The 21,870-nt window shown below is 35.8% G+C and overlaps 2 protein-coding genes across 4 annotated transcripts; one reads left to right on the top strand and one right to left on the bottom strand.

The window, feature by feature from the left end:
- The first annotated feature begins 4,489 nt into the window (after nucleotides 1–4,489).
- Nucleotides 4,490–10,567, top strand: LOC104587082 (putative CoA ligase CCL5). 3 transcript variants are annotated; one of them, XM_019195969.2, is made up of 6 exons: nucleotides 4,490–4,566; nucleotides 4,667–6,037; nucleotides 9,216–9,361; nucleotides 9,820–9,887; nucleotides 9,970–10,072; nucleotides 10,229–10,567. In XM_019195969.2, exons 2-6 carry the CDS (start codon nucleotides 4,786–4,788, stop codon nucleotides 10,340–10,342), a joined length of 1,683 nt encoding a protein of 560 aa, XP_019051514.1. In that variant the 5' UTR covers nucleotides 4,490–4,566; nucleotides 4,667–4,785; the 3' UTR covers nucleotides 10,343–10,567. The 3 variants fall into 3 exon arrangements, with proteins under 3 accessions (XP_019051514.1, XP_088745903.1, XP_010242836.1); XM_010244534.3 differs by lacking the exon at nucleotides 4,490–4,566 and having other exon boundaries at nucleotides 4,640–6,037; XM_088889777.1 differs by lacking the exons at nucleotides 4,490–4,566; nucleotides 9,970–10,072; nucleotides 10,229–10,567 and having other exon boundaries at nucleotides 4,639–6,037; nucleotides 9,753–9,874.
- An 8,318-nt stretch (nucleotides 10,568–18,885) lies between these two features.
- On the bottom strand, nucleotides 18,886–19,431 carry LOC148791139 (uncharacterized). The gene has a single exon (XM_088890401.1). It carries the CDS (start codon nucleotides 19,429–19,431, stop codon nucleotides 18,886–18,888), a length of 546 nt encoding a protein of 181 aa, XP_088746527.1.
- Between the last annotated feature and the right edge of the window lie 2,439 nt (nucleotides 19,432–21,870).

The following is a 21,870-nucleotide window of genomic DNA, read 5'->3' as shown; positions in this document are numbered from 1 at the left end:
GGTTTGAGTCGGGTTGGGTTGGTTTGGGTCGATTTCGGTTCTAAGTTCATCCCTATGATAAAATCTTGCTAATTTTAAAAACAGTCATAAATTGAACATCATTTCAGCCATCTCCTATGATAAAATTTAAATGAAAAGTTAATCACAAAAGTTGTTCATTAATCACTATTCACTAATCCAAAGTTTCTTGCAACCATTCAAAAACTAGGTGGCCTAATGGGCTTTGGAACTTCATGTTTGAACTACGAACTAAGTCGGTTCGGTTTGGGTTGGTTTCGGTTTTCTTGTGTGAAAACTGAAACCGACCCGAATCACCTGTTTAGGAATTTGCACAACCCGAAACCGACCCGTGCTGATGAAAACCCGGCTGACTTGGGTTGGGTCTGTCCGGATTGGTCGGTTTGGTTGGGTTGGGCTTTCTTATGAACAACCCTATGTATAATTTTAGAGTGGGTTCCTTGACCAACCTAAGCCTAGCCTGAGCTTGAACCCAACCTGAATGCATCAAATTACAATGCATGTTAGGCTTGGGTTGGGAGGATTGGGCTTGACCTTAGACTTGGTTTAGACTTGAATCTTAAGCCTAAACCTTAGGGTTGGGACTAGGTTGACCATAAATCTGGCCCAACCCACCCAACTTGCACCCCTACCCTTACTTAAGGCCCTCACTACCAACATTAAAGATGATTTAAAGTGATTCCCACCACCAAGAAATTGATTTTCGTTGTTGCCTACTTCCTCACCTTCAATTGATTGCATTATGGTCACTACCTCTTTGTCAATAACCTTGGTCTAGGCCTTGTCTTTGTGTTTATCTAACTATGCTAAGGAACCCTAATTTGAGTTAATATGTAAACTTCAAATTGATGTGAGATATGGTTTTGAGGCCTCATTTGCTTTTTAGTAAGTTACTTACCCAATTAAATGGTCTTACCCGCATAAGTGTTTCCCAAGAAAGACTTACCTGGGTGAGTGCATTTACCCATGCTCTTTTATTTCCCATGTAAATAAGGCAATGACCATTTTAGCCATAAAAATCCATTATTAAAAGGGATAATTTTGTCCCATTCAAGTATTGGCAACTTTACCCCTAGGTGGGAAAGTTATTTACCCATCGGGTAAGTGATACTTAGGAAAATAAACTTTCCTTAGTTCCCACATAAATTTGAAAAAAGAATATAGATTTCTTGGTCAATGGGAATTAAAATCCCATTGACCAACTTTCCCCCTCAAAATCCAAAAAAAGAATGCTCCTTGAATGTCTTACTAGTTTTCATATTTGAGGGATTTTAACCAAAGCAGTGCCTTAGGTTTTTGTGGGGACAACTTTTTTTGTGAAAAAAAGCTTAAACTTTAATACTAAACAATAACATTTTATCATAGATCTATAAAAAGTAGCTTTTTACTAAATTGGAGAACGTTTTGACCATTGTGTGTTACAAATTATAAGAGGACAACTTTTTTTGTGAAAAAAAGCTTAAACTTTAATACTAAACAATAACATTTTATCATAGATCTATAAAAAGTAGCTTTTTACTAAATTGGAGAACGTTTTGACCATTGTGTGTTACAAAATTATAAGAATAACTAAAAAAGTTTCATATACAACATATGCAACAATTGTCACAGAGCAATGGTTAGTCCAGCTTGCAGTCCTTGAATGGTCAGTCCAACAGAGTGGGATTCGGAAGTTCCTACTGCCTCCATGGGGGGCTTGCAACTATGGCCGTATTATTCCGATGAACAGCAACCATTTTCTAGCACTGAATCTAGGATGGAACAGGAATGAAGCGAGATACTCGTGGGCAATGCTAGCCAACGACAATCATTTTCTAGCATTGAATATTGGATGGAACAGGAATGGAGCGAGTCCAGATCTGGGATTCGGTTTGGGAGCAAGACACAATGGACCTAACGTGTTATAAATTTTCTGAAAACTATTTCTTCCAATGAGGCGATACAGTGGACCGAACATGCTATAATTTTTCTGAAAACTATTTCTTAAAATGAGACTATAAATTTTTAAGAGAAATATAAGTTATGTTAAAAACTTAAATTAATTATAGGGATTTTGATTTGATGAAAGAGGAAGTGAAAGTGGTATATAGCAATTCACAGAAATGGGAAGCTGGTGGCGGGGGACGTGGTAATGGAGTACGATTTCTTCCCGCGTGTGACAATGAATAGAAACAATGGTGGCTCCTCTTCGACATCCCAAATTTAGGTGTCGTCATCTGCGGTGTTAGCACCGGTAACGGCCATAGCAGGAGTGGTGGGTGAAGCTTCTAAGAGTGCAGCTAACTTTCTTGATTTGTCGATGAAGCTTTCATGTCAGGAGTTTGAATGGAACTTAAGTTTAGGGCTCGGGTGAAAATGGGGGAAGGGCAGGGGTGCTCATGGTTCGGTTAATATCCAGTACCGGTTTGTGGAAAATTTGTAATCGAAACCTATCGATTAACCAGTTGACCGGTTCGGTTAACCGTTGATTTGGTTCATTGGTTTTTTATTTTTTACAATATATATTATAAAAAATATATAAATATATAATAAAAAATTACAAATATATATAAAATATTATATTTTAAATAATAAATAATATATCATATATTATAAATATATATTTATATATATATATAATGCATATTTATTAATTTATAGTATATAAAAAATATATATAATATACATAAATAGATATAAAATATATAGGAATATATGTATACCAGTCGGTTCGGTTAATCGTCGGTTTTCTGTATTGATTAACCAAAACCGAACCAACCGGTTCACTTAACCGAATTTTCAGTTTTTTTGCTCACCCCTAGGGAAGGGGAGTTCAAATGAATTCATATAAGAAAGATAGTGTTGACTCATGTTCCCCGTGAATTGACGAGTTCACTGAATCTGACCTTGGTAGCCTTTATTCATTTACATGAAAAGACCTAAACTTTCGATTTTGCTTTTGTTCATAGCATGGTTTTCAAAACTGGACTAGACTTGGTTGGACTGGAAAAACTGGGAACCGGATAGGTGACCGGTTCTGTTTTTTTGCAAAAACTGGATTTTGGTAAAAAATCGTTGATTTGGTCAACAAACTACTGACCCGAGCGGTTGAACCATTCAATCGTTCAACAGTTGACCATTTTTTATTTTTTTGTCAGAATGGGCCAACCGTTCAATTTGAATGATCAGACCATTCGACCAAAAAACCAGACTCTTGACCGGTTCATTTTCCGAGTCGGTTTTAAAAATCTTGGTTCACAATTTACACGAAAGACCCTGGGTGGTGTTTGGCATGTCTTATAGTATAGAGAAAGCTGAAAATACCAAAAAGTAGTCTTTTTTTTTTTTTCTCTTTGACATCATGTGTAGATCAAAAGGCCTGAAAACGGGCATATAGAAAGATGGAAAAAGTTGAAAATCAGGAAGTTTCAAATGAATTTTTTTGATCTTTTCCCATTGAAAATAGCGTTCACATCTGTTTTTAACAGCCCAGTAGACCATGATACGAACCAAAGAGTCTTATCTTTAAAGACAAGACCCAAAAAGTCAATGCATCTTCTTGCCTATTCAATTGTTGAAACATCTACTTAAAAAAACCTGTCAAACAGCCTCCTAAATTTGTTTTTCCTCCGCCTTTAAACTTTTATATAAGGCCGCATTTGGCATTCCTTTTTAAAGATTTATGTCCTTTTTGTTGTTTAAAAGTAAGGATACAAACAAATCCGATTGGATTTGAATAAGGGTATATCATAATCTAATCTGACACTATTAATTGCATATCCGATTCGTTCAAATCTGATAGGCATGGGTCTAAATTTGAATTTTATTTTCTTTAAAAATTAATACAAATAAATATATTAATTTAAATAAAGAAAAACAAAAAATATAAATATCTTTTCTAATTATTTTCATTATATATATATTTTTTATAAAAAATAAATAATATAATAAATTTATAAAAATACAATATAAATAATATATTTATAAATAAATAAATAATATATATGTATTATATATTTATATAAATAAATATATACCATATATCCGATCCAAAGATCTGAGTTGAGGTGATTCGAATTCGATAGGATTATGATCGGTTCATTTGCACACCCCTGTTAAAAACTCAATACTCTGAATACGCGCATTTTTAAGTTTTTAACTGGAAAAAGAGATAAATCGTTATCGTTAAAATAAGGAATGCCAAAAGCAGACCTTTGGGAGAATCTTAAAAAGTTTGACGTGATACCAAGAGTCAGAGGCCGGCCGACGCCGGTTGTCTGCTCCTTCCACGAAGGAAGAATCTTCTAACCGACGGCTGTTTACTCTCCACATCACACCCTGCCCCTGCTTATTTCAGCATGTGAAAAGCAAGCCTGTTCAAACTTCAAACTTTGGGAACTGAGAAGAAAAACGTGAATACCCGCAAGTCAGGACTCGAAACTCAGGATATCTACAATTTAGCCATTCATTCATATTTGATCAGGACTACTCTAACTCATTGGACCGGCCAACACTGTTGAACATCCGAGTCGTAACGTCTTGATCAAACGGCCAGCATAATACAATCAGGTAACCGACACCAATCCTATCGTGAAATTCGTTGTGACTTCTTATATAATACGCGAATCCACTAACTATTATCTTTGGCCAATTGGCCGTTTATATACAGGGCGACTATTGACCGCCTTGAATTTTGATGACTTTTGCATTCCGCTTGTACATTCACACTCTCGACTCTAAGAACAGAAGAAGGAGAAGTAGAAGTTGAAATCCCAACCCTAGAGCTTGATGGCGCAAAATAATATGTCGATCGATTCCAGAAGCGGGTTCAGCAGATCGAATTCCGTCTTCTACAGTAAGCGACAACCCATAGCTCTCCCCTCTAACGAATCCCTCGACATCACCACCTTCATTTCTTCCCGCGCCCACCATGGGAAGATCGCCTTCGTTGATGCATCCACTGGACGCCACCTTACCTTCTCGGAAGTCTGGCGAGCCGTCGATTCCGTCGCCACCTGCCTCTCCGACCTGGGAATCCGCAAAGGCCATGTTGTCCTCCTCCTCTCCCCCAATTCCATCTTCTTCCCCGTGATCTGTCTCTCCGTCATGTCCCTCGGCGCTATCATCACCACGACCAACCCCCTCAACACCACCCAAGAAATTCGTAAGCAGATCGCTGATTCCAAGCCAGTTCTCGCCTTCACCACCCATTCTCTCCTCCCTAAATTCGCCGGCATGGATCTCCCTATCGTTCTCATCGGAGAAGGTCACGACTCGGAGACGGGACGAGGGGCAAATGTTAGCAGAATCAAAATAGTTTCTTCCTTGGAGAACATGATGAAGAAGGAACCTAATGACAGCCGAGTCAAGGACCGAGTCTGCCAAGACGACACGGCGACCCTGCTCTACTCTTCTGGTACTACCGGTGCCAGTAAGGGCGTGGTGTCGTCGCATCGGAACCTCATCGCAATGGTTCAGACGATTCTGGGTCGTTTCAAGTTGGAAGAGGCAGATAGCAGGGGTGGACCGCACACGTTCGTCTGTACGGTCCCCATGTTCCATATCTACGGCCTGGCAGCGTTCGCGACGGGATTACTGGCTTCTGGATCGACAATAGTGGTGCTGTCGAAGTTCGATATGCACGAAATGCTTTCTGCGATCTCCAGGTACCGAGTAACCTATTTGCCTCTAGTTCCACCGATACTGGTGGCGTTAATCAACAACGCCGACGTGATAAGGGCAAAATACGATATAGGGACGCTGCAGTCAGTGTTGTCGGGTGGGGCCCCATTGAGTAAGGAAGTGATCGAGGGGTTCTTGGAGAAGTATCCAACGGTGAAGATTCTTCAAGGGTATGGGCTGACGGAGACGGCGGGAATTGGAGCGTCCACGGATACGGTGGAGGAGAGCAGACGGTACGGTACGGCAGGATTATTGTCACCGAACATGGAAGCAAAGATCATTGATCCGGAGACTGGAGAGGCGTTGCCAGTGAACCGTACGGGTGAGCTTTGGCTTCGTGGTCCCAGCGTTATGAAAGGTAAAAGGCAAAAAGCAACACTCCTCTTATAATCCACTCTTCTTTAATTCTTTTCTGCGAGTGCTTGAATTGAAAGTTGAGTAGAAAAATTGGATTGGAGAACTCAGACGGGGGATCCTATCGAGATTGGAATATAAATCCCAAAAGATCCGGATCCATTGGCTGAGTTCGACAATGTTGATTCCTTGACTTGCGCAAGTGACGTGATTTGCCAAATATTTGTAAACTTGTTAACGAGTAATGACCAATTGACCATGGGCATGGGCTCCTCAATTAACAAAGCCTCTATAGCTGCTGGACGGTTGGGGGTTGGGGGTTGGGGGGGGGGTATGAGTTATTAGATAAACCTGTGGTCTATGCCTCTGTCACGTAGGGTGTCAGTTGGATTGGATTTGGATAGGATTTCGTTTAATCCGGTCCAATATGAATGTATTACAAATGGATCTGGTCCAATCTCATCCGATGAACACTTTTGATCATTTTGGATCAATCCATTTCAATGTCTGGAGTGGTGTAAATGGATTGGATCAGATCACCCTTGTTGGATTCAGATATCCCTGTTTTGGATTTTTGCATAGGATTCAGATCACCCTTGTTTGATCCAAAATGATCCGATCCTATATTGTTGGATTTGGATATCCCTCTTTCGGATGTTTGCATTGGATTCGGATCACCTTTATCCGATCCGATGTATATATATTATTTATTTATTTATAAATATATTATTTATAGTGTATTTTGTAAATTTTATATTATTTGTTTTTTATAAAAACATATATATATTGATGAAAATAATTGAAAAATACTTATATATTTTGTTTTTCTTTATTTAAACATTTATATTTTCCTTTCCTTTTAATAATTTATTATTATTTTTTTAAATATTAATTTGGATAGGATCTGATTCGGATATCTGACATCTTGATCAGATTCGAATTCAAATAAGTATTTATGAGATATGATCAGATCAGATTTATAGTGTTTTGGATCGGATTTGAGTAAGATCAGATTTGAATATATCGGATCCAATCTGTTTGCATCCCTCAGTTTGGACCATCCAATATGCTCAAATTGGTTTTAGTTTAGATTTGTTTCAATCCAAACCTGGTCAATTGACACCCGTTTTCTTATCTTCTATCAATGGATCAAATATTGGTTCAATCTGACCCAATCCAATATAAATCTATTATGGATGGATCACGTCCAATCCAATCCAATAAATACTTTAGGCTATCAATTTTGGAATTGTCCAATTTAATGTTGGGCAAATTTCTTAAATTTCTCTTATGGTTTAGCTAATTGACTAGTTCTATCCTTACTGTTTATATATTGTCTTAAAGTACTCTTATTGTTTTTGATAATTGTTTAAAACCTCCCTTGCCGTTAATTTTCCGCTACGCTCTGTTACACTCCGTTCACATGTGACATCACGTAATTGATAATTTTTTTTAATTCCTAAAATACCCTTCTTGAACTGTTCATTGTCATCAACTTTGACATGAAGAACAGAGCGATGATGATAAGAACCCCTACTCCTTCAGATTTGGGCAATGGGCACTTGACTTCGTCGGAATCTGAAACCCCTCTTCTCTTCTAATTCTTATGCTTTTCTCTTTGGTTTCTTATCAATTAGGAATATGGGTGAGCAAACAGTTTATTTGGTTAAAAACCAAACCAAATAAATCAAAGTTTTAAATGAAAAACCAAATTGAAACTGAAATTTTCGGTTATTTTGGTTTAAACTGAATTTCAATACTATATATTATAAAATGTATATAATAAATTATATATTTTAATACATAATATAATATAATATAATATATTTTTTACATATTATATATGCATTATATGTTAATATATATATTATAGATAATAAAATTTGATTTTTTGGTTAATCGAATTTCTAAATCTGAAAACGGAAACCGAAATTTTATAAAACTGAAATAACCGAACCAAAATACCAAAATCAAAATTTTTGATTCGATTTTAACCAAATAATGTTCACCCCTAGTTTAGAATTATCATACCTGATTTGGGGCAAACGATATCAAACGGGTTTCCTTGATAGAGGTTTCAGCAGAGTTCTCCTGACTGTCCCAGCTGTTCCGACTCTCGGTTTCCTCTGCCTCACCATTTACAATTGATTCTCCATATGTATTCAGAAAATATACTCAAAATAAAAGGTCCCCGTTAGTACTGATCTCTGTGTTTCAAAAATCTTAAAATTTCCGAAATCCAATATTAGAGTGCTATCACCAATAACTTTCGATCAAATTCAATTGGAGAAATAAAAAGAGTGGCCTAAAAAAACTACGTTCCATCAAATCAAGGAGGATTCGAAAATAAAAAACTCACATCCGAATCATCATAGCATACCAAGATTTCAATCTTCAGCATTCCTCGACTGATAAACAATAAAGTTTCCACCTTCAAGAAATCAGAATTCTTTCAGCACGCCAAAGACACCCATTACAAAAGATCTATCCACATCAATCATCAGCCAAGAGAGAAATAACCCAATGGAGTGAAGCTCATCATTTGCTTTCGATCAAGAGATAGCTCGTCAGGCCATGTCTCCACTTAGGTTTAGAGTCTCATCATCGTCGGAGCTCTGATCAGTTTCCTCTTCATTTTGATTTATTTTATCAGTTGGGTTTTATTTTGAAAATTTAAGGAATAGTGGAGGGAAAATTCGGTATTTCATTTCTTTAGTTAGCATTTAATGACATGTGAATTGTTAAAAATAGCAAGGGTACTTAAGACAATATGTGAACAGTAAGGATAGAGTTAATCAATTAATTAAACCATAAGGATGGTTTAAAAAAGTTGCTCTTTAATGTCTTGTTGATCTATCCAATCCATCCAAATTGATTTAATTTGAACGGATTCCAACCCAAAACCAGTCCATTGACACCCCCTAAATCTGCCCGAGGGGGAGGGGGTACAAGTATTTGACTAAAACCTCAGGGTAGGTATAAATAAGTTACCCAGTTCCTTTTGAAAATGCAATGTAAGGAGTGAGTGATGTTAGAGAAAGGAAAGGAATTAAGACCTGTATTGTATAGCTTGGAAGACCTGAAAACTCCACTTTACAGTCTCCCAATATTATTGTAATTAGTTAATAAAATGTGGATAAAATGACTGAGGACACTCTGTTGGGTGAATGCTGTATTTGCAGGTTATTTTAGCAATCCTGAAGCAACTACATCAACTCTGAATTCTGAGGGATGGTTAAGAACCGGAGATGTTTGCTACATTGATGAGGATGGATATATCTTCATTGTAGACCGATTGAAGGAGCTAATCAAGTACAAGGGTTACCAGGTGAATATTGACATTACTTTCTTTCACACAGAGAGCTGTCCTTTTCTTTTTCTTTTTAATTAATTTAAAGAGGAGGAGGCATGACAACTTATTAGTTTGGTAATACTGTTTTATGGAAAAGTATATTGCATTACATTGTAAAATTCTGAATTCCACTGCAATTCTATACAATTCAAAATGATAAATATCTCCATCATAAAAAATCAAACCCGCCCATGTATTGACATCAATTCCAAACTGGCACCTACCCCAACTGTACTGTAAAGTTAAGAATTCTTAGAATGTACTGAACAGTCATTCCCCCTTAATTTTAATGGTATAAGATGAGAGTAATTGCTCTAATTTCTTGTTTGGAGAGGATCCATTGTGATTTTTGTTGTAGTTGCTTCAGATTCTAGTTTTCTAAGAGAACCTTTCAATTCGCATCATCATACTTTGGCAAAATAATGGTGTGGCAGGTCCCCCCAGCAGAACTAGAGGCATTGTTGCTTTGTCACCCCGAAGTTGCTGATGTTGCTGTCATACCGTAAGCCTTCTTTTCTTTTATTTGCCATTAAAAAAGAAAACTACTTGGAATAACAAATAACAAATGCCTTGCCGTCTTTCAGATTTCCAGATAAGGAGGTTGGACAAATTCCTATGGCATATGTTGTAAGAAAAGCTGGAAGTGATTTGTCTGATAGCAATGTCATGGACTTTGTGGCTAGACAGGTATGCATGTCTTCGAAGCTAAAATCTACAACTGGGATAGTCTGGAAGTACTAAACACTAACTTTCTTGTTAATTAATTAATACACCCACTACCCACTTGCTTTTTAGCTCAAGTAATTTTGTAGATGACTTGTATTATTGTTATTGTACAAACAGGTGGCTCCATACAAGAGAATAAGAAGAGTTGCATTTGTGAATGCCATCCCCAAGAACCCATCTGGGAAGATTCTCAGGAAGGATCTCATAAAGTTGGCAACCTCCAAACTCTGAGTCTGCTTCCACAATTTTGTTATGTATTAATCAAATATCTTGCAACCATGCATGTAGACGTTCATGTTATATCCATTATTTTCCGCTATCTGTTTCAGCAAGATATGAGTGCAGTGAATTGAGTATTTATTTTGTTAAGTATGTATTTTTGTAAATAGTGCCGGGTTTGATTAACCTCTTTTTGTGTTAGAGAATAAATACATATTTAGTTATTTCATCCAACAATTTAAGCTTTTAGGTTGAATGATTATTTGAGATGGTATGGGAACCTGTTTGACCAAGTGGTATGTTGCCCTGTTATAATTAATTAAATTTCAGCACAAAGTATAGGTAGGGCTGTGTTTGTCCTTGCTTCAACCCTGGTGGGATTTTGCATAATTGGACGCGTTAGATAATAAAATACCTATTTAGGTACTTCACCTAACAGCTTAAGCTTTTAGGTTGAATGGTTTTTTGAGATATTTTATTTTTTCTTTGCTTCATTTCATTACAGACCACAGAAGAGGGTGCTTTGATGCTTTACAGTTTAGATGCTTAGTAATTTAAGTCTTCAAGATGGAGAATTTAATCAGGGTTTCACACAGACTTGCTCACTCTCTTGCACAGTACTACTGACTCTCCTCCTAGTTGTATTGTTTCTTTAATATCTGAGGAGGCAGTCTTCTGTACTCACCCTGTTTTTGTTGATTGATGAATGATTGCTGTACAGTTGGGGTAGGTGCCACCGTGCTGCCAGCTCTGAATCAATGCCAATTCAAGGGCGGGTATGAGTGCTATAAGTGGAGTTATTTTAAATTTTGAATTGTTGTAGGTCTGCAGTTCAAATCAGAATTCTAAAGTGGAGTACAGTCTAAAAATCTCAAAAAAAATGGTAACGACGCATAGTCAATCTGAGACTATGAAGGCTATTGTTAGATTTCATCAAAAAGAAATTTACTAGATAATTTGGAGTAGTGAAATCTTTAAGACTTAGGTGGCGTTTGATAGAACTTTTCAGACATCTGAGGTCTGAAAAACGTTGCTTTTCAGACCTCAGACCCGTTTGGTGTCTCCTCACAAATAATATCTTTTAACTTTTCAGATTTCAGATTTCAGATTTATCAAAGGCCACCTTAATACAAATATGCTACATGAAATGATAAATGTGATGCAGGAGCATGTTTGTAAACGTTGCAGATCAAGACTGAATACAGCCTGTTGTTTCCACATTACAACAAGACATACAATAGAATTTATCCAATTGTTTATTTGAAAATGTGAAGGTCTTTGATTGGTCAATCATGTCTGTTATGCTGGGTTTGGGCTCCATTTACCGGCTTCTTTCCTGGGCTTGGGCTTTATTTAGACTAATTAAAAATTTAAAATATATAGTCTAGGGATGGGCTTGGAACTGGCTGCCCAAGGCACGGCCGTATGCACCTCTACTTATCAAAGATTGATGCCAGTCAAAAGTTCTATCATGTTATATTAGTTTATTGAATATTACTTCTTTGACAGAAGGGTTGGGGCTGGACAGTGTACTCTAGGCTGCGTTTGGAAGGAGAGCAAATGCTGAATCTTTGCAAATTTGTATTCCGGTTCAGATTTGCATCCGTTTGGTACGAATATGAATTTGCATCGATAAATGATACAATTATGTACATGTGTCAAGTTTTGCCTCGAGAATGAGAACTGAGTTTTCTCCAAAAATATCAAAGCAAACTATACTCTCATTCACAATCGAAGGAAAGAGGCAGATGGTTTGCTTCAATTCTCGACTGAAACCCTTAGAAAGAGACGACAATGGCTCTGTTTGAACTACGAAATCTACCATCACAGACTTAAAAAAACTAAGGATTTGGCCAAGACGTTAGTAGATCTTGCGACTTTGACTGAGATCTAAGCCATATGTTGCTTCTTCCTCATATGATGGAACTCAATATCAACAATAATTTCTATTCTTACTATCTAGTTTCGATATACTTATATTTATGAAAAATTTGCATCCAATATTGCAATACAGGTTAGATCTACTTATCAATTGTTTTGTTTGTTTTTGTTTCTAGTTTTTAGGTTACCTACCCTATCAAAAGCGAGGTTCAACCATGTTGTCCAAAGCTTCACAGCAAATCCCTTTTTCTTCAAGCATTTGAAGGGAAAACCTTGGTCTGTTGTAGATTTTATTCTCATCTTATCCTCCTTTTTTAGATATGAGAAGCTTGTTTCCTTTTCTCAACCAGCTAATGATAGATTTCTATTAATTAGGTTCAAAGTTTGGTTTGTGTGCTTTATGGTTTTTTCTCATGCTTGTTTGAGTTTCCAATTCTATGATTGTTCATATATGACGTTTCCAATTTTTCCAAATAGATCCAAGTCGTAATTTAGTTCTATGGCTGTTCATCCTTGTTTTTGTTTGCTAAATGGGGTTTCCACTTTACCCCCTATTAGGATGGGTTTGGTATGTGTTTGCTAAGATCCCAAAGCAACCATTTAATTACTGTATTCCAAAAATTTTGGAATGGAGGAGATACTTAGATTTTGGAATTTCTTGGATTTCATGACAACTTAAAATCTAGAAGTAGCTTTTTTTTTTTCAATGTTAACAATTTCCATTTCTGAAATGAATGCAGAAACCACATCAACATGTGGACTCTCTAAAGATGGGCATGGATTTCCATACCCTTAGTCAAAATCCCAATTTGTTGAAGACACAATTTCACAAATAGGAAGTAATATGCCATTTAAAGATGCAATAAAAAATAAAATTGGAGGTTAGATTAATTGTTCTAGTAGATCCTTATCCTATTGTATTAATAGTATCATATTTGGGTGAGTACCAGTTGTCATATTTATTGTATATCTTTGGCAAAAGCAATTTGTTTCAGCTCTTAAATCCTTATCCTATTGATACAGTTCAGATTTTGTCCATGTGCAAGAAACTTGGCTGAGCCAAACTATGCATTTTGTAAGGGATGTAGCAACAACTATAATAATAATGCCTATTTCAACTATACACAACCTTAAATAGTAGTTCTATGCTAATTTTGTATTGATTAACCCAGTTTCAGGTGAAAATAGAAATGATACCAAACATTACTTTTACTCACATCATTCATCATTCACTATTGGTTCCCATAAAAACTGATATTACTTGTATTGTATATCATGTACAAATTGGGATTCTTATCAACAGATTTGACAATGATAGAAAGAAAGAATCAAAGTCTATGTGTGAAAACATAAAATGATATTTTGATCACTATTCACCTACCCACCATAACTTTTGTTTGTTTGGAAAATGAGTGTATATGACCATCTCTTAGTGGAAGTTTTTTAACATAATTTCTCACATAACATAATGCACCCAATTAGACTAATAACTAGGTTTTCTGTTATTTGGGTAAGCCCCATTCAAGAAATCACGTAGATATTCTCTTAATTACATCTCTGCTAGTGGCAGATAAAACCTTTTGATTCTGATTCAGAATGACTAATAAATAAAGGCTAAGTATCATTTTTCTATAGAATTTTTCTTTGAAAATTTTGGTATATATTCTCTCTTTGTTTGAGAGAAAACTAGCATATAAAGAAATGAACATTGCATGCAAAACAAGTAAATAGGTATCATAAAAAGCATGTTTCATAAATAAGGCTTCAAATGACCTTTAAATTGTGGTGTGCATTATCATGTTGTGAGGAACTATAATCAGCCAAGTTTCATGAACAATGCTGTAGATGATTTTTCCCTTCACACATAGGTTAATAGGTTGTAAGGAACCACAATCAACCAAGTTTCATGAATAAAGCTGTAAATGGTTCTCCTTACATGTATTTCAATATGAAAAAAGGAAGAAAAGAAAAATAAAAGGAAAAAGGAAAGGAGTGAGAGGGATAAATAGAATATGGTCTTCCATCTCATGTGGGAAGCACAAGGTATAGGAAGGAAACCAGATTCCGTACCTTCTTCTTTCTTTTTCTTTTATGTTCTCCACACCAATCTTCTTCTCTTTTCTCTTCCCACTTATTTCTTAATGCTAGAAATCCTATAAATCAATTGGTATTAGCCAATAAAAAGGCATTAGCCCCTTCTCCTTGTAGGAGAGGGGTTTATATAGAGGAGGTAGGTGGTTAATTCCCCACTCCTCTCTTCTTAGAGTGTCAAGTATCACTCCACTTAAAATGGGTTAAGGAGGGAAAAGAAAACTCTTCATTTCTAAAGTGACAAGTGTCCCCCCACTTAAAGTGGTTAGAGGAGGGAAAATAACTCTCTCTCCCTTAGGGTGACGTGTCCCCCCACTTCAAGTGGTTAAAGGAGGGAAAATAAATCATTTTCCCTAAGGTGACATGTGTCCCCCCACTTCAAGTGGTTAGAGGAGGGAAAATAACTTTCTCTCCCCTAGGGTGACATGTGTCCCCCCACTTCAAGTGGTTAAAGGAAGGAAAATAAATCCTTTTCTATAGGGTGACATGTGTTCCCCCACTTCAAGTGGTTAGAGAAAGGAAAATAGTCCTCTTGTTAGAATAGGACAAGTGGCATCTCCTCATGAATAAGTGGGACACCTCATAAGAAATTAATCAAAATTGATTTATTCTTTTAGGGCCTACTTTTCCATTAAATAGACTCTATTACAGGCCCATTAAATGTTTATTGCATTATAAATAAGCCCAATTAATTTGGGGCCTATTGTTCACTAAATTAGACTGCAGGCCCCTTTCATTATTAAAATGTTTCAGCCCACTAAAAGGACAGACTGGGCTTATAAGAAAGTCATTTTTTTTCTTCTTTATTATTATTTTTTTTAAGTTGTGATTGGGAGTATCTTAATAACCTGCTCCCAGTCCAACAAACTTAAGGACTTAAGTGCTCCATTGAGCATTGTGAGCTCAAGAAATGGCTTGGGGTTGCAATGTTCAAGCCATTTTTAATTGATTGGGACATATTTTTGTGAATCAGACTTGATTAAGACTTACAGTTGAAAACAAAAACCCCACCAATGGGCTTGAAATTGTAAAAGAAAAGTCCTATACATATATTGTTGGGCTTTCTTTTATTATTATTATTATTATTGGCCCGTATGACTTAAGTGTGGCCCATTATCTAATCGACCCAAAAAGATTTTATATAAGGCTTAAAGAGTAATTATGTATGGATCCATACATAAAGTGTGGTCCCATGTTTTAAATTGGAATTGGCCCAAGTTATGTGTTAATGAGCCTAAAAGCTTTTAACGCAAATGGGCCTTAGTAATATGTTAATGGGCCTTAAAATCTTTTAAATAACTTAAGTATGGATCATTATTTAAAGTGTGGTCCCCTACTTTATGGGCTTAAAAGAAAGGCCTAATTTTTAGTTAAGTAAACAAAAGTCCTATGATAAGGACTTCTATTTAGATAAGTATAAGAGCTTTTAACTTCTTTATCTCATTACTCCAGTCAAAAGAGAGAAAAGAAAAAAGTCTCAGCCTTATTGAGTCAATCTCTTTTACGTATAGGCTCCAAAAAGAAAGGGGGACATTATTTCTCAAAGAGTTGTTGCACCTTCAACAAGTCAGTCTTTTCCAAATTTTAGGTATGCTATTAAATTTTTGTTTAATTAAAAAATAGATAACCTCTCTTTCTTTTATGTTTTTTTTACTATTGCTGAATCCTTGAAATCATTAAATAGGATTTTATTTCAACCATTTTTTTTGGACTACAGTCACCAGAAAAAGACTGGTTCTTGAAATCATAACATAATTATGATTTTTTGCTAGTGGAATCATTAAATAGGATTTTATCTTTTTCCTTGATTACTGTTAACAACAAAAAAAAGACTGAATCCTAAAGCTATTAAATAGGATTTGATCTTTTTTTTTTCTTACTACTGTTAAAAAAAAGGTTGAATATGATTGTTTTTTTTAACTGTTGTTAATAGGAAAAAGGCTGAATATGATTTTGCCTCTTTTCTTTTTTTTTGACTTCTATCAATAGCAAAAAAGCTGACCCTTTAGATCATTTAATATGGTTCTATTTGAAAGGATTTTAGTTCTGATATTCCCCTAATCCTGGAGTTTAGAATTGCGATTTATTTTTTTCACTAATGAAAGGGACTTAATTTGATCTTCAACATTGTGCTTTGGGGTTGTTTTACAAGCATTCCCAATCTCCCTGGGAATGTTCATGGTTGCCCTAAAATATTAGGGTAAAACTATTTTAGCCCAAGTCATATTTAGTGATCTCCAGGTGTAGATCACAAATAAAAAACGAAAATCAGATTAGAAATAAGATCAAAAAGATTTTAATGGTTTTGATGATATCATTGAGAATTAAGAACCCATATAAGAATCAAGGTATAGATGATTAGGGATTAGTGGTTCTGATGATCTCCAGGTGTAGATCATCATATAGAACCAACATCAAGATGAATGACTCTCAATGATTAAATGAAATTCAGGTTCTCATGATCTCTAAGTGTAGATCATCACATAAAACCTATCAAGAGTTAAAATGCTTAAAATTAAGTACATGTTTTGATGATCTCCAAGCGTAGATCATCACATAGAACCCATCAAGAGTTAAAATGATTAAAATCAAGTACGAGTTCTGATGATCTCCAAGTGTAGATCATCGCATAGAACCCGTCAAAAATTAAAATGATTAAAATCAAGTACAGGTTTTAATAATCTCCAAGCGTAGATCATCACATAGAACCCATCAAAAATTAAATTGTGATTAACAAAGATTTGAAGATGATTAAAACTAATCAGTCAATATTAAAGGTTTTGATGATCTCCAAGTGAAGATCATCAAAGGCTTCATTGAAATAAAGGTTAAAGATTAGGGATATGGATGATTAAATGCACAGATCATTATATAGAACTGATCAAGAATTAAAAATCAAGATTAGAGGTTCTGATGATCTCCAAGTGTAGATCATCATGTAGAACCTATAAAGAATTAAAGAGAAAAAATGTATGTTTAATGAGGATGTGGTTGGATCTAAATATTAGGCTTTACATACCCGTTTGGGATTAAGGCAACATAGTTCGTGTACTGCTCCAACAGTTTAACCACATGAGAGCGATTAGTGGGGCATTATAGTAGTTTTACCATGTACTAATACCATTGGTGGTTCATCCAAGTAGTTTAGCCACATACGGACATGGTGGTCTGTCCAAGCAGTTTAGCCACGTGTAGACATGGTGGTTTTACTCATCAGTTTAACCACATAAGAGGCATTGGTGGGTTTTAATCAAGGTTCAAAGTATCGATATGATACGCCCTGTATCGGGCATATCGTGTCGTATCTTTTGAAAATGATACGGTCCGAAATGCCTGTCCCCAATTTTTTTAATAATAAAAAATAAGTTATAAGCTTTCCAAAAAACCAAACTTTGAACCTTGGTTTTAATTAAGTATAAAAACGCTTAAGGAATTTTCCATTCACACAAGGATATCTAATTTGGCCTTCAGAGTTGGATAACTCATATGCCCCCTTTTGGAAAACTTTAGTGATGATGTATGGACCCTCCCATTTGGGTTCAAATTTTCCTGAAGTCTTCTTTGTGATTATGATAGGCTTTCTTACGGTTAGCACTAAATTTCCCACCGCAAATGACTAATATCTCACCCTTTTATTAAAGACACCTGCAACTTGAGCTTGGTAGACTTCAAGTCTTTGTTGAGCTATGTGTCTCTTTTCATCAAGAGCTTCAAGTTCAACAAGCCTTATATTTACATTTTCTTCTGGATGTATGAGTTGTGTTGCAATCTTTAAAGAGGACAATTGAACTTCTAGAAGAAGAACAACTTCTGCCCCAAATACCAAATTATAATGTGTGCATCTACTGGTTGTTTGCATTGTTGTTCGATATGCTCAAAGTGCTTCAGGGAGGTGTTCATGCCAATCTCTTTTCTTCTTCGACACCGTTTTCTTAAGTATTTTGCAAAGAACTTTGTTGAAAGCTTTTGCTTGTCCATTTGATGAGGGGTTATATGTTGCAGATGTAGAATGCTGGAATTTATATTTCTCAGATAGCTTTATCATGGCCTTGTACCTAAAGTATGAGGCATTATCCGATATAATTTTGGAGGGAATTCCATATCTGTATATGATATGGTTTTGAATAGAGTTGGCAACATCTATTGCCCTAACTTCTTTTAATGGAATTGCCTCTGTCCACTTGGAAAAGTAATCCGTGGCAGCCAAAATATATGAATGTAACTTATAAGATGATGATTTAGAAGGACCAGTCACATATAATCCCCATGTTTTAAATGGCCATGATAGAGAAGTAGGATGAAGAGGCATTAGTGGTTGATGTATGAAATCTCCATGTAATTGGCATACTTTACAGAAGGATGCAATTTTTATTTGCATCTCGAACCATGGTAGGCCAATAATAACCTAGCCCCTTTAATTGCCCTGCTAATTTTGGCCTAGCTTGATGGGCTCCGCATGTGTCATAATGGATTTCACATAAAGCATTTTTTGCCTTTTCATCAGATAAGCACCTTTGTAGGATTCCTTCAAAGGATCTTCTATGTAGTGTATCGCCGAAATATGTAAAGCGAGGGGCTCACCGTCATATGCCAACCCTTTTCTTTGGGTCAATAGGCAACCTTCCATGTTGTTCAATGATAGGTTGCCTCCAATCTATATCTTCCTTAATTTGGTAAATTGTGACCATGCTCACATATGCAATTTCTTGTAATGAGTTCCTTTGCCTTTGATAAGTGACACAATTCCTCACGATGTAGATAACATCCAATATAATAGTGGGCCAATAATATCCCAACTCTTCTAAGTGTCCTACCATCTTAGGGACATCTTGATGTACATTGCAATTTTCTGCATGTACTTCATGGAGAGCTTGCAAAGTTTCATCTTCAAACAAGCAGTTTAGGAGAATTTCGTTTATGGATTTTCTATATAGAGTGCCATTTAAATACTTGAAGTGAATAGCTTGGCATTGTACATTAACGCTCCTTCTGGGGTCTATTGGAATAATCCCATACTGCAAATAATTGATTATGGGTTTCTTCCAGTCTGTAATTTCTCCTTCTAATTGTATTGTGACAAAGTTCACGAATTCCACTTCTGTATCTCTTTCATTTACAGATGGATACATTTTTCACCAATAGCGATTTGTAGTTCTTTTCCTTCTAGCAAAATGAATGACATGGCCAACTTGGCCAATACATCTGATTTGTCATTCTCTGATCTTGGTATATAACCAATAGAGATATTGGTGAATTGAGTTACAAGTTCTTGTGAATTGAGTTACAAGTTCTTTGGCCTTTTTGAAATAAGGGATTAAATTCAAATGCTTATCCCCATACAATTCATTTAACTGGTTAACAACCAATTGAGAATCTCCGTACACTTGTAAGTGTTCAATGTTCATCTCCCATGCAATTTCCAACCCAACAATAATTATCTCATACTCAACAATATTATTTGAGCATAATGATGTTAGGGAGAATGGATAAGGAATCAACTCCCCTGAAGGTGTGACAAATACAATTCCTACCCCTACCCCTTGTTTTGAAGAAGCTCCGTCAAAGTAAAGTTGCGAAGGCTTCGCTACATCTACATGCAAAACCTTCTCATCTGGGAGATCTTCTGAAAACTCCATATCATAAGGAACGGGATGAGCTGCTAGAAAGTCAGCTATTGCTTGCCCTTTGATTGCTTTTGAAGGAGTATATTTGATCTCAAATTCTAAAAGGATGAGAGACCATTTGGCTAGTCTTCATGTTAAGACCAATCGGGAAAGCAAATATTTTAAGGGGCAGGCCTTTGAGATTAATAAGATCAGGTGCAAGCAAATAATGTCTTAATTTTTGAACATAAAACACTAATGCTAAGCACACATTTTCAATTGGAGTGTAATTGAGTTCTGCTCCTACTAAGGTTCTACTCAAATAGTATAGAGCATTTTCTTTCTCTTCATCATTATTTTGGGCTAATAATGCTCTTAGAGAGTTTTGTAAAGTTGAAATGTATAAAATTAAAGGCTTTCCCTTTATAGCCGCTGCTAGCATAGGAGGTTTTAGTTGATAATCTTTAATGCTTTGGAAAGCATTTTGGCATGCTTCATCCCATTTAAAGGGTGTATTTTCCTCATTAGCCTTGAAAATGGCTGACATCTTCCAAATAAATTGGAGATGAACCTCCTTATATATGCTGGCCTTCCTTATAAATTCTGCAATTCTCGTAAATTTCAAGGAAGAGGCATTTCTATGATTGCCTTAATTTTTGCATGATCAATTTCAATTCTTCGATGTTGCACAATGAATCTAAGAAATTTTCTTGAAGTTACCCCAAATGCACATTTTAAGGGGTTCATTTTAAGTTGATGTCTCTAGAGTCTATCGAAAACCCTTCTTAGATCATCTAGATGATGTTCTTTTTTTCTAGTCTTCACCACTAGATCATCAACATAACATTCCATAATGTTGTGAAGCATATCGTTGAATTTGACTGCCACGGCTCGCTGGTAAGTAGCTCCAACATTTTTAAGCCAAAGGGCATAACTGTGTAGCAAAATATCCCTTTTGGAGTTTGAAAAGTAGTTAGCTCTTCATCTTCTGAAGCCATTTTAATTTGGTTATAACCTGAAAAGCCGTCCATGAAGGACAATGCTTCAAACCTTGTAGTAGCATTCACTAGCAATTCTATAATAGGTAGTATTTTATAATAGGTAACGGAAATTCATCTTTTGGACATGCATCATTAAGATATCTAAAATCTATGCAAATGCGGATTTGTCAATTTTTCTTTTTAACAGGCACGATATTAGCAAGCTATGTAGGGTATTTAACTTCTTTGATAAAACCAGCTCTTATTAACATGTCAACCCCATATTCAATTTGTACAATAAGCTTAGGTCTAAAGCGATATTGAGCTTGCTTTATAGGATGGTTATCCTTAGAAATAGTTAATCTATGTACAACTACCTTTGGATCTAATCTTGACATGTCTTGATATCCCCAAGCAAAGACATCGTTGTATGCTTGAAGTAAAGATTCATATGATGCCAACTCTTTCTTGGTGAGTAGAGCACTAACAAAAATGGGCTTGGGGTCTTCAATAGTTTCAATGTTTATTTCTTGAAGCTCATCTACATTTGCTTGGCCTCCATCTTCAAGCTTTTGTGGTGCTGGTTGAGCTTTCTTGATTTCTTCAAGACTTTCACCTTCAGGAAGAACTTCAATAGATTGAGTTTCCTCTTCCTTTGAAGATTCCATTTGTTCAAATTTATCATAGTCAAGGTTTATATCTTCCACTTCTACTTGAGTAGTAGAATTTTCAATAAGATTCATACCTTGTCCTCCTGGATCTACAGATTAAGGTTATTTGGTGGAGATGTAGTTGACTTTTATTTTGAATTCTCCACCCTCCTCCAACTTCTTAATGGTAATGTTAGGTTGTCACTTATTTTCTACAATTTTCCAACTATTTTTGCCAATCCCTTAGGATGGTCATATGAATCTGTTGAAGACAAAAACTCATTTCTTTTCATGCTTAACATCTTTTAAGTCTCCAAGTCATTTGAACACAGAGG

The sequence above is a fragment of the Nelumbo nucifera genome, chromosome 6, assembly GCF_055504915.1.
Source record: "Nelumbo nucifera cultivar China Antique chromosome 6, China Antique-T2T, whole genome shotgun sequence".
NCBI lineage: Eukaryota > Viridiplantae > Streptophyta > Magnoliopsida > Proteales > Nelumbonaceae > Nelumbo > Nelumbo nucifera.
This window is presented reverse-complemented; position numbering and strand designations above follow the sequence as displayed.

Coding starts and splice junctions, on each gene's coding strand:
- LOC148791139 (XM_088890401.1), bottom strand. CDS start 19,431: ATGTATCCATCTGTAAATGAAAGAGATACAGAAGTGGAATTCGTGAAC.
- LOC104587082 (XM_019195969.2), top strand. CDS start 4,786: ATGGCGCAAAATAATATGTCGATCGATTCCAGAAGCGGGTTCAGCAGA. Junction 9,888..9,969: donor GCTGATGTTGCTGTCATACC/GTAAGCCTTCTT, acceptor GCCGTCTTTCAG/ATTTCCAGATAAGGAGGTTG. Junction 10,073..10,228: donor TGGACTTTGTGGCTAGACAG/GTATGCATGTCT, acceptor TTGTACAAACAG/GTGGCTCCATACAAGAGAAT.